Source organism: Hippocampus bargibanti, linkage group LG04 (genome assembly GCF_051943395.1).
Source record: "Hippocampus bargibanti isolate YZ-2025 linkage group LG04, ASM5194339v1, whole genome shotgun sequence".
Lineage (NCBI taxonomy): Eukaryota > Metazoa > Chordata > Actinopteri > Syngnathiformes > Syngnathidae > Hippocampus > Hippocampus bargibanti.
The window spans coordinates 26,986,823-27,002,447 of NC_142737.1; the positions used below are offsets into that span (position 1 = coordinate 26,986,823).

Genomic DNA, 15,625 nt, shown 5'->3' on the forward strand with positions numbered 1-15,625 from the left:
ATTTAATGTTGATGTCTACCGAGTTGAGGTGATCTGTGAAGGATTGAATTTCTTGTTTTTTAATTATTACAAAAGTATCGTCCACATATCTAAACCAGTGTCTAGGTTTTGTCCCCGGGGAGAATGTGAGGGCCTGTTTCTCCATCTCTTCCATGTACAGATTAGCCACTATGGGTGAAACTGGTGAGCCTATAGCACAACCATGAATTTGTTTGTAAAATTTCTCCCTAAATTGAAAATATGTAGTATTAAGGCAGATTTCCAATAATTGGTAGATGTGGTCTAAGAAGGGCTGATATTTTAATGCGCAGATCATCTCCCTGTGCATATGAAAGTTTGTTATTTTCATCTAAAACCAATTATGTATGAAAAAAGAAAACCAAAACATTCCCTTTCAATTCCATCATTATCGGCAGACATGACTACCCCAATGCAATTATAACACTGTTTGCTCTGAATAAACACATTGAAGGTGCTAATAGAAAGAACATTGGTGTTGTATAAAATGTGTTCCTTCACATTACAATATTGAAAGTTTTGAGTGTTGCATGCAACTCATCAAGCACAGACCAGCTGTTCTATCATAAGTTATGCAGCAAGCAGCAGTGCGCTGTTCTGCAAAGGCCTTTGACTGCTTGCTTCTCAAACTATTATGGAAAGGAGAGTAGATTACCGAGCGGCCTCAGTATCATACATTCCCAGCTACCTGCGGCTGGACCCTCGTGGACGTGTCCTGGAAGGTTTCTCATCACTGGCTGGGTTTATTGAGAGTCACACATTATGTTTAGAAGGATTCCCAATCACTAAATGGAATAATAACGCTCAATGGAGAATATTTTCGTTTGTTTTATTATCATTTTGATTGAAATCAGTGGCCCGGTATTCGAGTCCTTGGCACAGCAACTTCACAGTACAGAGGTACCGGGTTCAATTCCAGTTTTGGCTTTCCTGTGTGGAGTTTGCACGGTCTGAACAAAATTGTAAGTTTGCTGAGTGAATGGATTGGATTGGATTTACCTTTGTTAGTCTTGCAGTGGAGAAATTTACATTTCACAGCAGCAAAGTTATGAAAGAAACAAAGATATAGAGTATAGAAGATATAAGTATAGAAAAAAACAAAATACATGAGCTGCTGGAAAGGCAGCCACTCTTGCGGCGCCATCTTGAAGTCAAAAGAACAATAAATAAATAAATAATATGACAACACCGTCAATATGACAACACAGAGACAAAATGACAGCTTTCTGTACCCTTTGTTACATGAAGCAGTTCTAGATGAAAGAGGAAAGGATCAAAGCATCCTTTTCACTACTGGTGGAATGTGCACGTCTGCTACAAGCCAAATGTTGAAAGCAAACACGAAACTTTAGCATCTATTGACGAAAATAGATTGTCTCACATCTCCTGTCCAGTGTAAATCCGCTTCGATTCCAAGGGTGACAGAATGTCTAAGTTTGGTCGCAGAGGGAAGGCTTATTTGATTAATTTGATCAAGGTACTATGGCTTCCTCTTGCATTTAAAATTCACATATGCTTGAATCAGTGAAAATCCTACATTGCCAATCGGTGTTTTATCTATACATGCTAAGAGATTGGCAGTGTCGACCCCGTCCTTTCCCCAAAATCAGATGTATAATACTGATTGTGACCCTTGTCCTCCACTTCTTCAGCACTTGCCTCTCATGTAAAAGGACCAAGTTTTTCTGAACATATCCCTGGGGTTCCCGAGCAGTCTCTTTATTATGAAGCGTGATGTATAGAAAACGACACATTGTGATATTTAAGTTTGGGGTAAGTGACTTTTTTTCTGCATTGCGTATGGTGCATTTTATGCGTCATTGATATTCAGTGAGACCTCAACTTACGTACTTAATTGGTTCCCAGACAGAGTGTGTAAGGCGAAAAGTGTGTATCTAAAAAAAATTCCCAGAGGAAACCATTAAAATGGGAATAATCCGTTCCCGGGTTTCCATAAAATATACTTTTCAACTAAATAAGCCTTAAAAGTACACACAACATACCTTATTCTATGTATAATAAATGTGCTATTGTATTGTAATGAAAGAAATACACTGCATTGTATCATAAAGTCACTTTATTTACATTTGTGATGGTCATTGATGGCTTGATGGAATGGCGTTGGAGGTCGAAGGTCAAAGGGAATTGCTGTTTGGAAAGAGAGCAACATTACATGAGGACTGTAATTAAAGAAATAAACTGTGGTGTAAAATCAAGTTTTATTTACCTTTTTTATGGTCGTTGATGGCTTATGGAAGGAGAATCACCTTCCATAAGGACTGTTGGTAACTTAACCTCTGGTGTGGCTTCTCTTCTTTTTTCTTTGGAGACTCCTCATCATTTTTTCTGATTAAAAACCTCTTAATTGACACCTGTTGCTTTCTGACTTTTCTGAAGCTGAGGCATCACATTATCGGTCACCATGTTGATGATTGTCATAGCCACAGTCTTTTCTGGATGGAACTGCTCGGTAAAAGCCTGCACATCATTCCACTTTGCCAACATTGCCTTTATGAGCTCACTTGATGCTGCAGCCATCTCCTCCTCTCCCTCAGATGTTCTCGAACCATCCGTTGCTGGCTTTAAAATCCTCATTAAGCGCCAAACTTCCAGGTTGGCGCGTGGCGATATCGGCGTGAATTAGTCAAAGTCAAAGTCAAAGTCAGCTTTATTGTCAAATATGCTAATATGCATGACATACAGCACAGATGAAATTAATGTCCTCTCGGACCCAGCGTGCAAAACAATTAGCCGTGCTTTCTCGCATAAAATAGCTTTACTCATGCTGTCGCCGGATAGCTGCTTTTCGTTAATCCAAATTAACAGGAATTTTTCAACTTTTTCGATTGCCCGAGACCGTCGCTTTGAGAGCACGGAAACACCTTTTGCAACAGACGCACCTTTGATGGCTTCTCTGTTCCGGATAATGGTAGCAATGGTTGACTTAGCATAGCCGTGCTCGGCCACTAAATCACACAAACGCACACCTCGTTCGTGTTTTTCAATTATCTCCTTCTTCTCAGCGACTGTGATTTTATTTTGTGTATTCTTAGGCTGAACATGAGCCTGTGATGGTTTTTTTTTCGGTCCCAACTTAGTAAAATTATCAGCAAAAAGCTCCAAGTAGGCGATCGACGTGTGCATTCAATGAGAGGGGGTGTGGAAAGTAGCGCCGGCTGGAGCGCTGTTGAGTCGTATGCTTCCGCCGAAGATCACTCCGCCAGATTCGAAGGTCGTGTGCTTTGGTGTTCTTCCGCCGAAGATTACTCCACCAGCCGTGGTGGGTGAGTATTATGAAAATAGTGCGTATTATAAGGTTTAATTTTCATACATTTGACGCTCGTAAGACGAAAAGTTCGTAAGATAAGGTGTTCGTAAGTTGAGGTCTCACTGTACAGTATTCTAACATAATTATTAAGTTTCCGAGTGTATTTGTTTTTATTCATTTGGTTTAAAAGATGACTTCTGAAGAGAACTGAAGAGAAGCTGTGAAGGAGCAATTTATGGTGCTACTCAGGCTGAAATTGTCCTCTGGTACACTCCCAAAAGAGATGCTTCAGACAACAGCCATCAAGTAAGGTAGCACTCTTCTCGCTACCAAGGTAATTGATGGAAGTGACATCACCAATGAGTGTTGCAAAGGTTCTATTGCTGTTTTCTCTTTAATTGATAGACATACCTGTATATTGATTATGTGGAAAGCATTATTTGGGTTGGTTCACTTTAGTTCTATAACTTGGAGACATGTATTGCATTTTGGTTTCATTCATCATCAATGACCATGTTTTAAAAGTACGACACCCAAAGCACAGGCACGTTTTCCTACATTTTGTGGCTCAATGTCGATGAGCCAAGCAGCGCTGACTTGCGTTTCAGATGGGTTGATTCGGGTGTATACATCGGAACATCTCTCATTAATAAAATAGCAATTGTGCAAATTTGCAACACTGAAACACGAATTGTTCCACCCCTGGAACTGTTGTAATGTGACATCAACTAAGGCCTACTGCGGCCATGTTGTATTTATATTTTTTTTCTCCTTGTCATTTTTTTGTGCTAAAACACTAACACAAAACATTTATCAATTTGATACTTAATACGTAAATCAACCCAATAAATGTTGGGTGTTAAGTTGCAGACACTGTAATTTTCCAATTTTTAACAATGTATTGTAAGTACAGAACCTTAATTCAAAGGTTATGGAATACACACACACACATACATTGAGAAAAGTTTACTTTACTTTTAATACCTTCCACATCTAAATTACTCTTTATGATTCAGGTGAATATGCTCATGATTTTTAGTACAACCACTATAATAAATCAATAATTATCACATGCTTAATATAAAATGGTTAAAATTGTGATTGGGGTTTTTCTCACTATTGAAACCTTATAGAGGCTTCTCATTCACCTTCTAATCCTGTGTCAAAGAAACAGGAGATCGGTATCCTGCTTTAGAATGATAAGAATAAAAAAATACCTTTATGCATCTCAAAACGGAGAAATTCCCAACTTACAGCAGCAAGGACATTATGAAATGAAAATTCTGACAAAATCTTTCCATATTCAATTATAATCGCAAGTTATTGTTATTATTATTATGATAAAATACCCCTTCAATTCACTGGCAACAAGTTGAGGATGTATCCTGCCTATTGCCTCAAGACAGTTGGGATGGGGTCCAGTGCACCCCACGCAAGTGTGAGGATAACAAAATGGATGGATGGATGTTACTATTAAATGATTCTATAGAAAGACAAGGTAACATTTGATAACTAAAGAGAAATCATCCCAAGAAATAATATTTTACAAATAATTGTCACTTAGTGAGTTTCTTGAAACAATATGTTGTATGACGCCTGTTCCACGCCAAAAATATGAATACATCGCCACGGTATATCCATTAGTTCACACGGTTCCGCGAACCTTTCTCATTTCACCTTTCCACCTTTTCATGGATGACTATTTGTCCAATACATTTCATGGTGATGGAACATATATCATAAGAGCTCCTGAATGATTGATGACATGCACATCTGCAGAGTCAGGCTGTTCATTTTATTAACGTGGTGAGCAGATTGAGAGGCTGATGCTGAAAGGAAAGCACCATCAGATAAATCAGAAAAAGGGATAAAAATGGCAACGAAGATGAAGATCGGGAGAAGCGTGCTTCGGCAGCTGCCTACTTTACCCCACCTAACACACACACACACACACACACACACACACACACACACACACACACACACACACACACACACACACACACACACACACACACACACACACACACACACACACGCGCACACACACACACACACACACACACACACACACACACACGCACGCACACACACACACACACACACACACATACAGACAGTCACAGAGGCTACGACCAAGCAACTGTTCTAATTTGTTTTTGTTTTTTTTTGCAATACATGCCGGCTTGGGTTGGATTTAGCACTTCATTTGAAATTGATAAGAGGAAGATAATTTTAATATTTTGCCATAAATGTTGTTGAACCTTTGAATAACATTAAAGCATGAAGGGAGTCACTCGTGGCAAAGGATGGCTGTACAGTGTTGAACTAATAATAGTCTCTAGTTAGTGAGATGAACAATATAAGACGATACATGAACAAGAACATTGTCATATCCCAATTAATGTTCAAGTTAAACAGACATTGATCAATCCATTTACCCTCATGCATCTGAATCCCACTTATGAAAATAAGGAATCAACCAGGCCTGGTATTTAGAAGATCATGTCAAATGATCTGTAGAAAATTGCAAGTGTCATCACAATGGTCACATCTGATTGCCTTGCCTTGTAAAACATAAAGAATCCTTCTGTGCTATTCTGACAGCTACTATGCCCTCGGCTTGAAAGGTGATGTGTAATTGTTAATGACATATTGTGACATAAGCGACAATGTCCTCTTGACTCGTGACATATTCGTCCATTCTATACTGACAATTCCGTTTCCGGACACTGCAAACACAGGCACGCTGAAAACAAATAAAAGAACATGATGCAGAAGAAGGACAAACACATATGCGGAAATAAAAAAAACATCAAAACAACCGCAAACACAAACACACACACACACACACACACACACACACACACACACACACACACACACACACACACACACACACACACACACACACGCACGCACGCACACACAAAATGTGCTGCTGTCAGAGCAACAAAGTGGAATCAAACATTCCGAACAACAAAACAAATGCAAAACCAAACAAACAAAACAAGCCGTGGCAAGCTAAAACACACACCAACTGACACACGCAATGAATTCGTGTTTGCATGCGAGAGTCCTGCAAGTTTAAAAGTGTGTCATTGTGTAATGTGGCAAGACGTGCGTTTTGTGTTTTATGGATGATGCGTTTCTCTTGCGAATTAACAAAGCTTTGTCTTGAGTGCCTCTGTGAAGAGGAAATATCCTAAAATCCGAATACTTTGACGATCATTCTTCTATTTTCAGAGGTTGATTTGAGCATTAAGATGTTAATATAATTGTGGTGACCATTGATCGCAGCTTTTACACATTAGGAAGATTTTAGACTCCGACGTTATGGGTTTAGTCTGTCACAATACATGACCGCACGGCAAGGCATGAAGAACATATTTTATTTGTGTGGCGTTTTGAACTGTTTAGTACAAGATAATCAAGAGTGCCATAAAGTCGTTGTATCGATATCGGATATATCGATAGTCCCGGTTATATCGATACTATTTCTATGCACGCACGGAGAAAATTCAATGCAAACAGGGTCGGGTATATCGATAGTCCCGGTTATATCGATATTTTTTCGGACTCCCTTGAATATCGATAAAACGAGACTTTACTGTAATGGAGAAAACTTGGCTGGCTCCATTGTATTGTCCATAGTTATACAATTATTTCCATCTATCCAGTGTTGGTTGAATTACTTTGCGAAATAAATACAGAACATGCAGTTCCATTTTCGATGCACCTGAAAATATTTAATTTTCGACCGGGGAGTGTCGAGTGCCGATGATGGTTTTATTTAAGATCAGAATGCTCTTGTGGGAAATACACATTTACAAATTCACATCAGAACAAAAACACTAGAACACAAGCACTCCTTAACGATTCTACGTTAAAACTCTGGAACTCACGCCCACCCAAGAAATATTGATACTCTTGTGGCATCACGCGGAAGTGCGCCTTTCGACCCTTTGATGTCTTTGATGTCTTTCAAGTGAGCCTGAGTAATTCCCACGCGGGCCAAGGGTATATAAGTAGCCAGCGTGGAACAGAGAGATTGGGGGAATCACGGGGAAGAATACCCACTACTTTTCGCGATACACACCCACCACGGCTGGCGGAGTGATCTTCGGATCTGGCGGAGTGATCTCCGGATATTTAGCGGAAGCACACGACCGAACAGCGCTCCAGCCGGCGCACCTTTCCACACCCCCTCTCTCTGAATTCACACGTCGATCGCCTCCGAGGAGCTTTTTGCAGATAATTTTACTATTAGGAAATGAATGCAAGATGATGCCCTAATAATCACTGTCGAGGAGAGGAAGATCATTGAGAAACACGAACGAGGTTTGCGTTTGTGGCGTCACATGTGCACACCGCGGCTGTCATGTGAATCTCAGCCTTACACATCTCTCATGCTGTGTGTCACTTCGCTGAGTGTAACTTCGCTGAGAGTAACTTTCTATGACCATTCTACAAATAAAGAGCCCGTTACTGTCCACCATTGCTACCATCCTTCTACTAAAAGCTTTACACAAAGGCGTAATTTAATCGATGCTTTCACGTGACTAATGACACCGAAATTGTCACATGCAAGTTGACAGCTGGGGCAGGGCTGCCGCTCGCGACCTGCGCCAGCCGAAGAAGACACTTCAATTTCATTTCATTTCAACGAGTCGCTGTCACCTCACCAGTGACATGATTACGACGCCTCGCGCTTCGCTGTGTCTTGTGCTGGCAAGTTGAAGCGTTTGCTTTGCCCAAGGTGATTGTTAGCCGCGATCGCGTAAGTTTGGTGCTTTCCGGGATCGCAAATGTGCGTGATGTGCGTGTTGATCCCCTCATCACCGATACTGGGACATTTCAATGAGACGCTGTCACCTCACTAGTGACATGATTACGACGCCTCGCACCTCGCTGTGTCTTGTGATGGCAAGTTCAAGAGTTTGCTTTGCCCGAGGTGATTGTTAGCCGCGATTGCGTAAGTTTGGCCCTTTCCGGGATCGCGAATGTGCTGGACGGATCACCCCGCCCGCCTTCTTTTGTCGCGTTTTATTCCGCGTCCGTGGAATCATCGGACTCGCACCTTTTGTTGTAATAAAATATCTGCTGGCACCAACGGGACTCGAAGTGGATGCAGATGACATCGAGGAGCTCGTTGCTGACGATAATGAGGTCCTCAACACAGAGGATTTGATTTGCCTTCAAGAGTACAAGCAGAAGCAGGCCATTCAGGAGTTGATATGCAGGCTTTTATTGAACAGTTCCATACAGAAAAGGTTATGAGAATCATCAACATGATGAATGAGAATGTGATGCCTCAGTTTCGTAAGATCTTATAAGTCAGAAAGCAACAGGTGTCAATTAAGAGCCATCAACGACCATCACAAATGTAAATAAAGTGACTTTATTATACGGTGCAGTATATTTCTTTCATTACAATACATAGCACATTTATTATACAAAGAATAAGGTATGTTGTTGTGTGTAGTTTTAAGGCTTATTTAGTTGAAAATTATATTTTGTGGAGACCTGGGAATGGATTATTGTCATTTTAATGGTTTCCTATGGGAATTTTTTTTGGGGGATACACACTTTTCGCCTTACACACTCTGTCTAGGAACCAATTAAGTTCGTAAGCCAAGGTCTCACTGTACTACTATGCATTGAGCATATTATGTTTACATTGGTGACTGTCCATATCTAATTGGATATTGGATATTGGATATGCCTTTATTAGTCTCACAGTGGAGAAATTTACATTTCACAGCAGCAAAGTGATGAAAGGAATGAAAGTAGAAAAACAAAAATACATGAGCTGCTGGAAAGGCAGCCACTCTCGCGGCGCCGTCATGTAATGTCATGTGTTTTGTTTTAATATCATGTTTTGTTATATATGTTAACTGTTACTGTGAAGCGCTTTGTTCCAACCTTTGCTGTTGTATAAGATCAATCGAAATAAAAATGTATTGTATTGTCTTATATATATATATATATATATATATATATATATATATATATATATATATATATATATAAACAAAACGTCTACCAAACATTTATTTCCCATAAGAAACCATTAAAAATTAGAATAATCCGTTCCCAGGTTCCCATAAAACATAATTTTCTACTAAATAAGCCTTAAAACTACTCAAAATATATCTTATTTTATGTATAATAAATATGCTATTGTATTGTAATTGAAGAAATAAACCGTACTATCTAATAAAGTCGTTTTATTTACCTTTGTGATAGTAGTTGTCAATGGATGACGAACTTCCAGGTTGCCTCTTGATAATATCCGAGTGAAGTTGCCGTGCTTTCTCGGCGATAATACCTTCACTCACACTGTCCCCGTCTCGCTGCTTTTCGTTAATCCAAATCAAGTTTTTCAACCTTTTCTATTGCCTGAGACCGTTGCTTAGACAACACAGAAACACCCTTAGCCACACGTAGCAATCGGTTTAGCATACTGGTTGTGGGACGCTAAGTCACACAAAAGCAAATTTCCCCATTTTAGGACGGATAAAGTGTTGGAGTAATTCGCCATACAAACATCTCTAAACATCGCTCCGTAATCTTTGTTTACATTTTAAACTTCCTCATACGTCATATCCTGCCTTCCTTTACATGTCGCATTTTCATTGCGTCACATCCTGTCACGTCATATACTATGCGCCGCATAAATACTCCTGCAGACCGTTTTTTCTCTCTCTCTCTCTCGCCATGCTCCCTCCTCAACCGACACCCCGATGCCTCCGCGCTCTCCCAAATTAAATCAACTTTCTGTTCAAGACCTGGCTCGGTGATGATTTAACCATCCATCTCCATCAACACCCGTAGAAGCAATGAACCAAGGGCGAACGATCAAAATAACCCAACATTCTAAAGGTTTTCTGATTCTGATTCTGAAAAGCACACCTTGTTCGTGTTTCTCGATGATCTCCTTCTTCTGCTCGACCGTAATTTTGTTTTGTGTCCTCTTCGGCTGAACAGTAGATAATACAGTAAAGTCTTGTTATATCGATATTCTCGGGAGTCGGAAAAAATATCGATATAACCGGACTATCGATATATCCGATCCTGCGGCATGTAAATTTTCTCCTTGCGTTCATAGAAATAGTATCGTAATAAGCAGTACTATCGATATAACCGATATCGATATAACGAGACTTTACTGTAATAGCATAATAGCAAGAGTATCCTTGAACATAGCACATCCAATCCAATCCAATCCAACAAACCACGTATGCATTCAAAGGAAGGGGTGATTAAAACTAGCCCGCCAGTCACCGTGGCGCTGTTTGACCATGTGGTTTGGTGTTCTTCCGCCAAAAACTAGTCCGCCAGCCTCCGTGGCGCTCCGTGTGGTTTGGTTCGTTCGTCGAAAACTAGTTTGTATGCCAAGATTATATTCTCGCAAATTTAATGTTCGTAAAGCGTTTAAGCTAAAGCATTCGTAAGATGAGGAATCACTGTATTTAGAAATTGTACAAAAAAGCAGATTGCTGGATTGTGTTGTCTTTGGACATATTACTGTTATTTGGTTGGACAAGAGCTTTAAAATATCATTTGATCATTCTAAAATTGATGAATGCAATTTACCCTAGAGCAGTGGTTCTTAATCTTGTTTGAGACACCAAACCCCACCAGTTTCAAATGCTAATTCATCGAACCCTTCTTTCAATGACTGTGCCCACTAACTACAGACTAGACTGCGGTGGAGGATCCAAGGAACCCCTGAGACCGACTTACTGAACCCCTAGCGATCGATCAAACTTAGATTAAGAACCACTGCACTCGAGAGAGTAAATACAATGGTAATTCAAGCTTCCTACCTTTCAAATCCCCCATGTCCACAGTCTTGCCCAGCTGCTCCAGCAGGTCTGCTCGTGCAGCATTTTTCTTGTGCTTTTTACCATCATAATGCTGTTGAGCCATGCCTGGATTGTTGAACCAAGCATTGCATAGTTGGCAGTAGCGATCCGAGTCACGTCGGTGTCGTGGGGAGGTCATAGGGGATGTTTCTGGAGAGCCTTTGACAGGACTAGGAGATGTCTCTTCAGAAAAACGGGATAAAACGTTGTATTTATTACACATTGTATTCGTAGTGAAGCAAATTTAAATACTTGATTTGTTTGATTTGCAATGCTTGCATGCATCTAATTGTGTTCGGATTAAGGAATTCAAAGTATCTGTTGCTTGAACAATGCAGTGTTACATTGTTCAAGCAACAGAATTTCAAGAGAATTTAAGACAAGCAGCACTATACAGTTCACTGGAATTGGAATTGGTAAAATGCCTTTATCCGATACTCAATTGATTAATCCGATACAAATCAAGGCAATTGTTTTCCTGTTACTGTTATTAAAAGATTGTCTCTGCGGCTGCTTTTCACACAGACGTCACGGTTTCGATTCCTTGTCAGTTCATCAATTCCCAGCCACGACCAGTCGAAAGCCTGGATTAATGTTTTATTGCAAAAAATTCCTGAATCAAATAAACTATCGTATCACAACGATAGTTTATTTTCACCAATAAGCGATGAATTCACAAGATTCAAAACACCAACGGCAGTGAAAGCCGGCCAAAAACTGACAGTGTGGTGGAAGAGCTTTGATACAGTATACAGTTGACATTTTTATTTTGCTATGCTTAGAATATCTTGTTTTCTCTCCTTTCACCCCCCCACCCTATCCCCTTTCAAATTGCTGCTGTGGACTGCAAATTTCCCCATTGTGGGACGAATAAAGGTTTTCTGATTCTGATTCTGATTCTGATATGCTCTGATTAGCTGCCAAGCAACAATGGCCCTCCTTTTGCAGTCAAGTGAGAAATAAGATGTTATTTCCATCAAATTCCGGAAGAGGAATGGACTTAATTCTTCTTGACGAATGGAAGGAAGAGCTCGGTCCTGGTTGATGTCCACTTGTGTCTTAAAGCATGGTTACCACGGTGAGCCTGAACAAATACTGTTTTGCAGTGAGGGCTGTATAGGACCAAAAGGGGCTATACGCCTATAACAGTATGTCAGTGAATGTGCGGCCCAACACAAATCAATTACTGTTGTCTTAGGGCATCAGTAGTCCAGTGATTGCAAATGAGAACCCACTGTCACTGCACTCTATTTTGATTTTTTTCCAAGTGAGTCAAGTGCTGCATTTTTAATGACATACCATTATGTACAATTTGAATCAAAGACTTTGGCAATAGACTGACTTCCTTGACTGCCGTGTCACTGTAAGATGAGAGAATGTATTTAATTCAACCCATGCAGAGGGGTCAAAAAGTGAGCTGACGATATAAAGCTTTTGTTGAAACCCGGTTCGAGCGAAAGAAACAAACAAGCTCCAATTCAAATCAAGCATGTTTCCTAATTACAACCGCCACCCTTTCGAGGTAGATCTCCTTTGCTGCAGGAAACACAGGCTCTCAAAAGAGAACAAGTCTTTAGCCATCATATAAATGAATGCTAACTTTCTTGAAGCAAAAGAGCAGATTGGGATTAGAGTAAGAGTGCAGTGAGGTCACTCACTAGCACAAATTGCACTTTTGGGAGTTAAGTCATTTGTAATTTCACTTATTTTTTATTTTTTTTGCACACCATCTATTCATCCATCCAACCACTTTATCTTCACCAGGTTCTGAAGGGGGTGCTGGGGCCTATCCCAACTGTATACAGTCACGAAGCAGGGAACACCCAGGGCACACAGTTCAGAGTGTACAATCTGCCTGCCATCCATGTTTTAGGAATGTGGGAGAAAACTGGAGGACAGATAGAACATCTGCGCAACCATGGGGAGAACATGCACACTCCACACAGAATGGCCAGAGCGGGAACTGAACCAGATACAGTACCTCTACACTGCTAACCAATCGACTATTGTTTGTTACACTAATTACGACTTTACAAGATGTGTTTGGTTTTGTTTTCTTTAGCCTAATTTTACTCAACTGTTTGCAATGTCTTGAAAATCCCCAAATGTTTGCGGCCTAGGAGTGACTATTTAATGTTTAGTTTATCCATCCATCCATTTTCCGTACCGCTTATTCCTCATTAAGGTGGCGGGGGTGCTGGAGCCTATCCCAGCCGTCTTCAGGCACTAGGCAGGGTACACTCTGAATTGGTTGATAGCCAATCGCAGGGTACACAAAGACAAACAACCATTCACTCTCACACTCACACCTCGGTACAATTTAGAGTGTTCAATGAGCCTGCCATGCATGTTTTGGAATGTGGGAGGAAGTTGGAGCACCCGGAGAAAACCCACCTGGCATGCTAATCATTTGATTACCGGGTCGCGTCAAATGTATTCAAAATAAATGTCAATAGCCAGAGTAAGTGTAAAAGTTTGAAAGCCCAATTTTCAGTTGTGACATATGGTATGATAATTTTCTTTGTTTTAAGATGGATGTGAGAGATGTTCACTTATACAGTCAAACTCAAGCACGAATCGATTCAGGTTTTTTTTTTTTTTTTTTGCCGGCAGGAGGCGCATGTGCACTTCTCAAAAACACTTGACCTTTAACCAGCCTTTTATTGAGCATACATGCAAATGAAAGTATGCATCAGAAAAACACTACCTTCTTCATTTACACAGCACGGCGATGGACGGCCCCAATGGCTTGCCCCTCAGTTCTGCCCTGAAGGACAAGACATCCCCTAATACAAGCATCAACATCCATAAACCAATAGAAACCTCGGCATTTCAATGGGTAGCCTTTCCATGAAGTGATACATTTTTAACCTCGCTAGTGACTTTTTCTCATGAAGGAAGGTCCAAGTGCTTCATTTTACCCTGTACCTAGAACTCTCAAGTACAGTGATACCTTGACTTCCTAACATAATTTTCAATTGAATATGCCTTAAAATTACGTACAATATATCTTATTTTATGTATAATAAATGTGCTATGGTATTGCAATAAAATAAATAAACTGTACTGTATAATAAAGCAGTTTTATTTACTTTTGTGATGGTCGTTGATGGCTTGATGGAATGGATAGCTTTTTGCATAAAGTGTCGCAAGGAGCTCTGGGTTGTACATCTTAGAAGTTGTGATTTGCAACAGCATCAGATGCAGGCAGAAACACTAGAAACTTCATTAATAGCTGGTTACCTTGCTTGTTGGTTCTTTTTATACAGATGGCTTGTGTGGGTTATTTGTGGAGCCTGATTGATGGGATATTTTAACCTTGCAGTCTACACTTTGCCTTTGAACTATCAATAAATTTGAAACGAGTCCAAGTTTCACTGTGTTTTCACTTTTGTTTTTTGTTTTTTGTTTTGTTTCAAGCTCTGTTGTCTTCCACGTGTCCCTCCTCAAGCCGGTGGAAACCAGCTCCCTACCTCCAGCTCCCCCTCCCCGGATGGTGGACGGCGACCCAGTACACTGTGCGGGAGATACTGGACTCACGGCGCATGGGCAGCGGCTTGCAATATCTGGTCGACTGGGAGGGCTACGGGCCAGAAGAACGTCAGTGGGTCCCCCGCTCCTGGATCCTCGACCTATCAGCATTCCACTCGGCTCATCCCTCCAAACCGGGTGGGCAGCCAGGGGGCATCCGTTGAGGGTGGGTGGGGGGGCACTGTCACATCCTGATTGGCGTCAGGTGCGCGCCCCTCCCCCACCTGCTCCTCCGGGCTCACGCACCTGATCCCAATCCACTGATTGTGCCTTCTGGCTATAAAAGTCACCCGGTTAGGCTTGGTATTCGCCGGTGTATTTCCGCATTCCACGCCCTTGTCGCCCCGCAGCACGCAGGTTGGTTCCCCTCTGCAGTCGTTGCCTCACTATTCCGTTTCGCCACTTTATGCTTGCCCTGCGTGCCTCAGTAAAGCCTCTTTTGAACCTACTCCTGTCTCCATCGAGTATTTTGGATTCAGCTCTCCTTTTTTTCCGACGAGATCTATTGCCACACCTTGTTCGGAAATGACGCTATGTCGGCAAAAGAAGAAAGTGGTCGGATGAATATGTACAACATGGATTCTCATATATCACGGAACGTGATGGGAGTGAGCGTCCTATCTGCAAGATTTGCAATGCCAAGTTGAGCAACTCTAGGCTAGCACCAGCAAAACTAAAGGAACACTTCTTCAAGCTTCATGGAGACAGGGAATATGAGAACACAACACTTGCTGAATTCAAGGTGAAGAGCGCTAGATTTGATGAAATGGCCATTCTGCCTGCTCTTGGATTTGTACCTGTTAGCAAAGTTTATGCATTGTGTTGGTTTTGTTATTTGACCAAGGTGATGTTCATGCACGGCTCATTTTGTGTGGCAGTAAAAAACATATCTGTCTTGAATTTGAAAAAATAAAACCTTTTATTTTTCAATCAAGAG

General features: G+C 40.9%; 1 protein-coding gene across 4 annotated transcripts in view; it reads right to left on the reverse strand.

The window, feature by feature from the left end:
- zmat4a (zinc finger, matrin-type 4a) overlaps window positions 1–15,625 on the reverse strand; it is a 72,435-nt gene that overhangs the window by 18,239 nt on the left and 38,571 nt on the right. For all 4 annotated transcript variants that reach the window (XM_088994964.1, XM_088994963.1, XM_088994965.1 and 1 more), the window contains one exon: window positions 11,119–11,340. In XM_088994964.1, coding sequence (XP_088851090.1) covers window positions 11,119–11,340 — 222 coding nt within the window. The remainder of the gene's footprint in view (window positions 1–11,118; window positions 11,341–15,625) is intronic.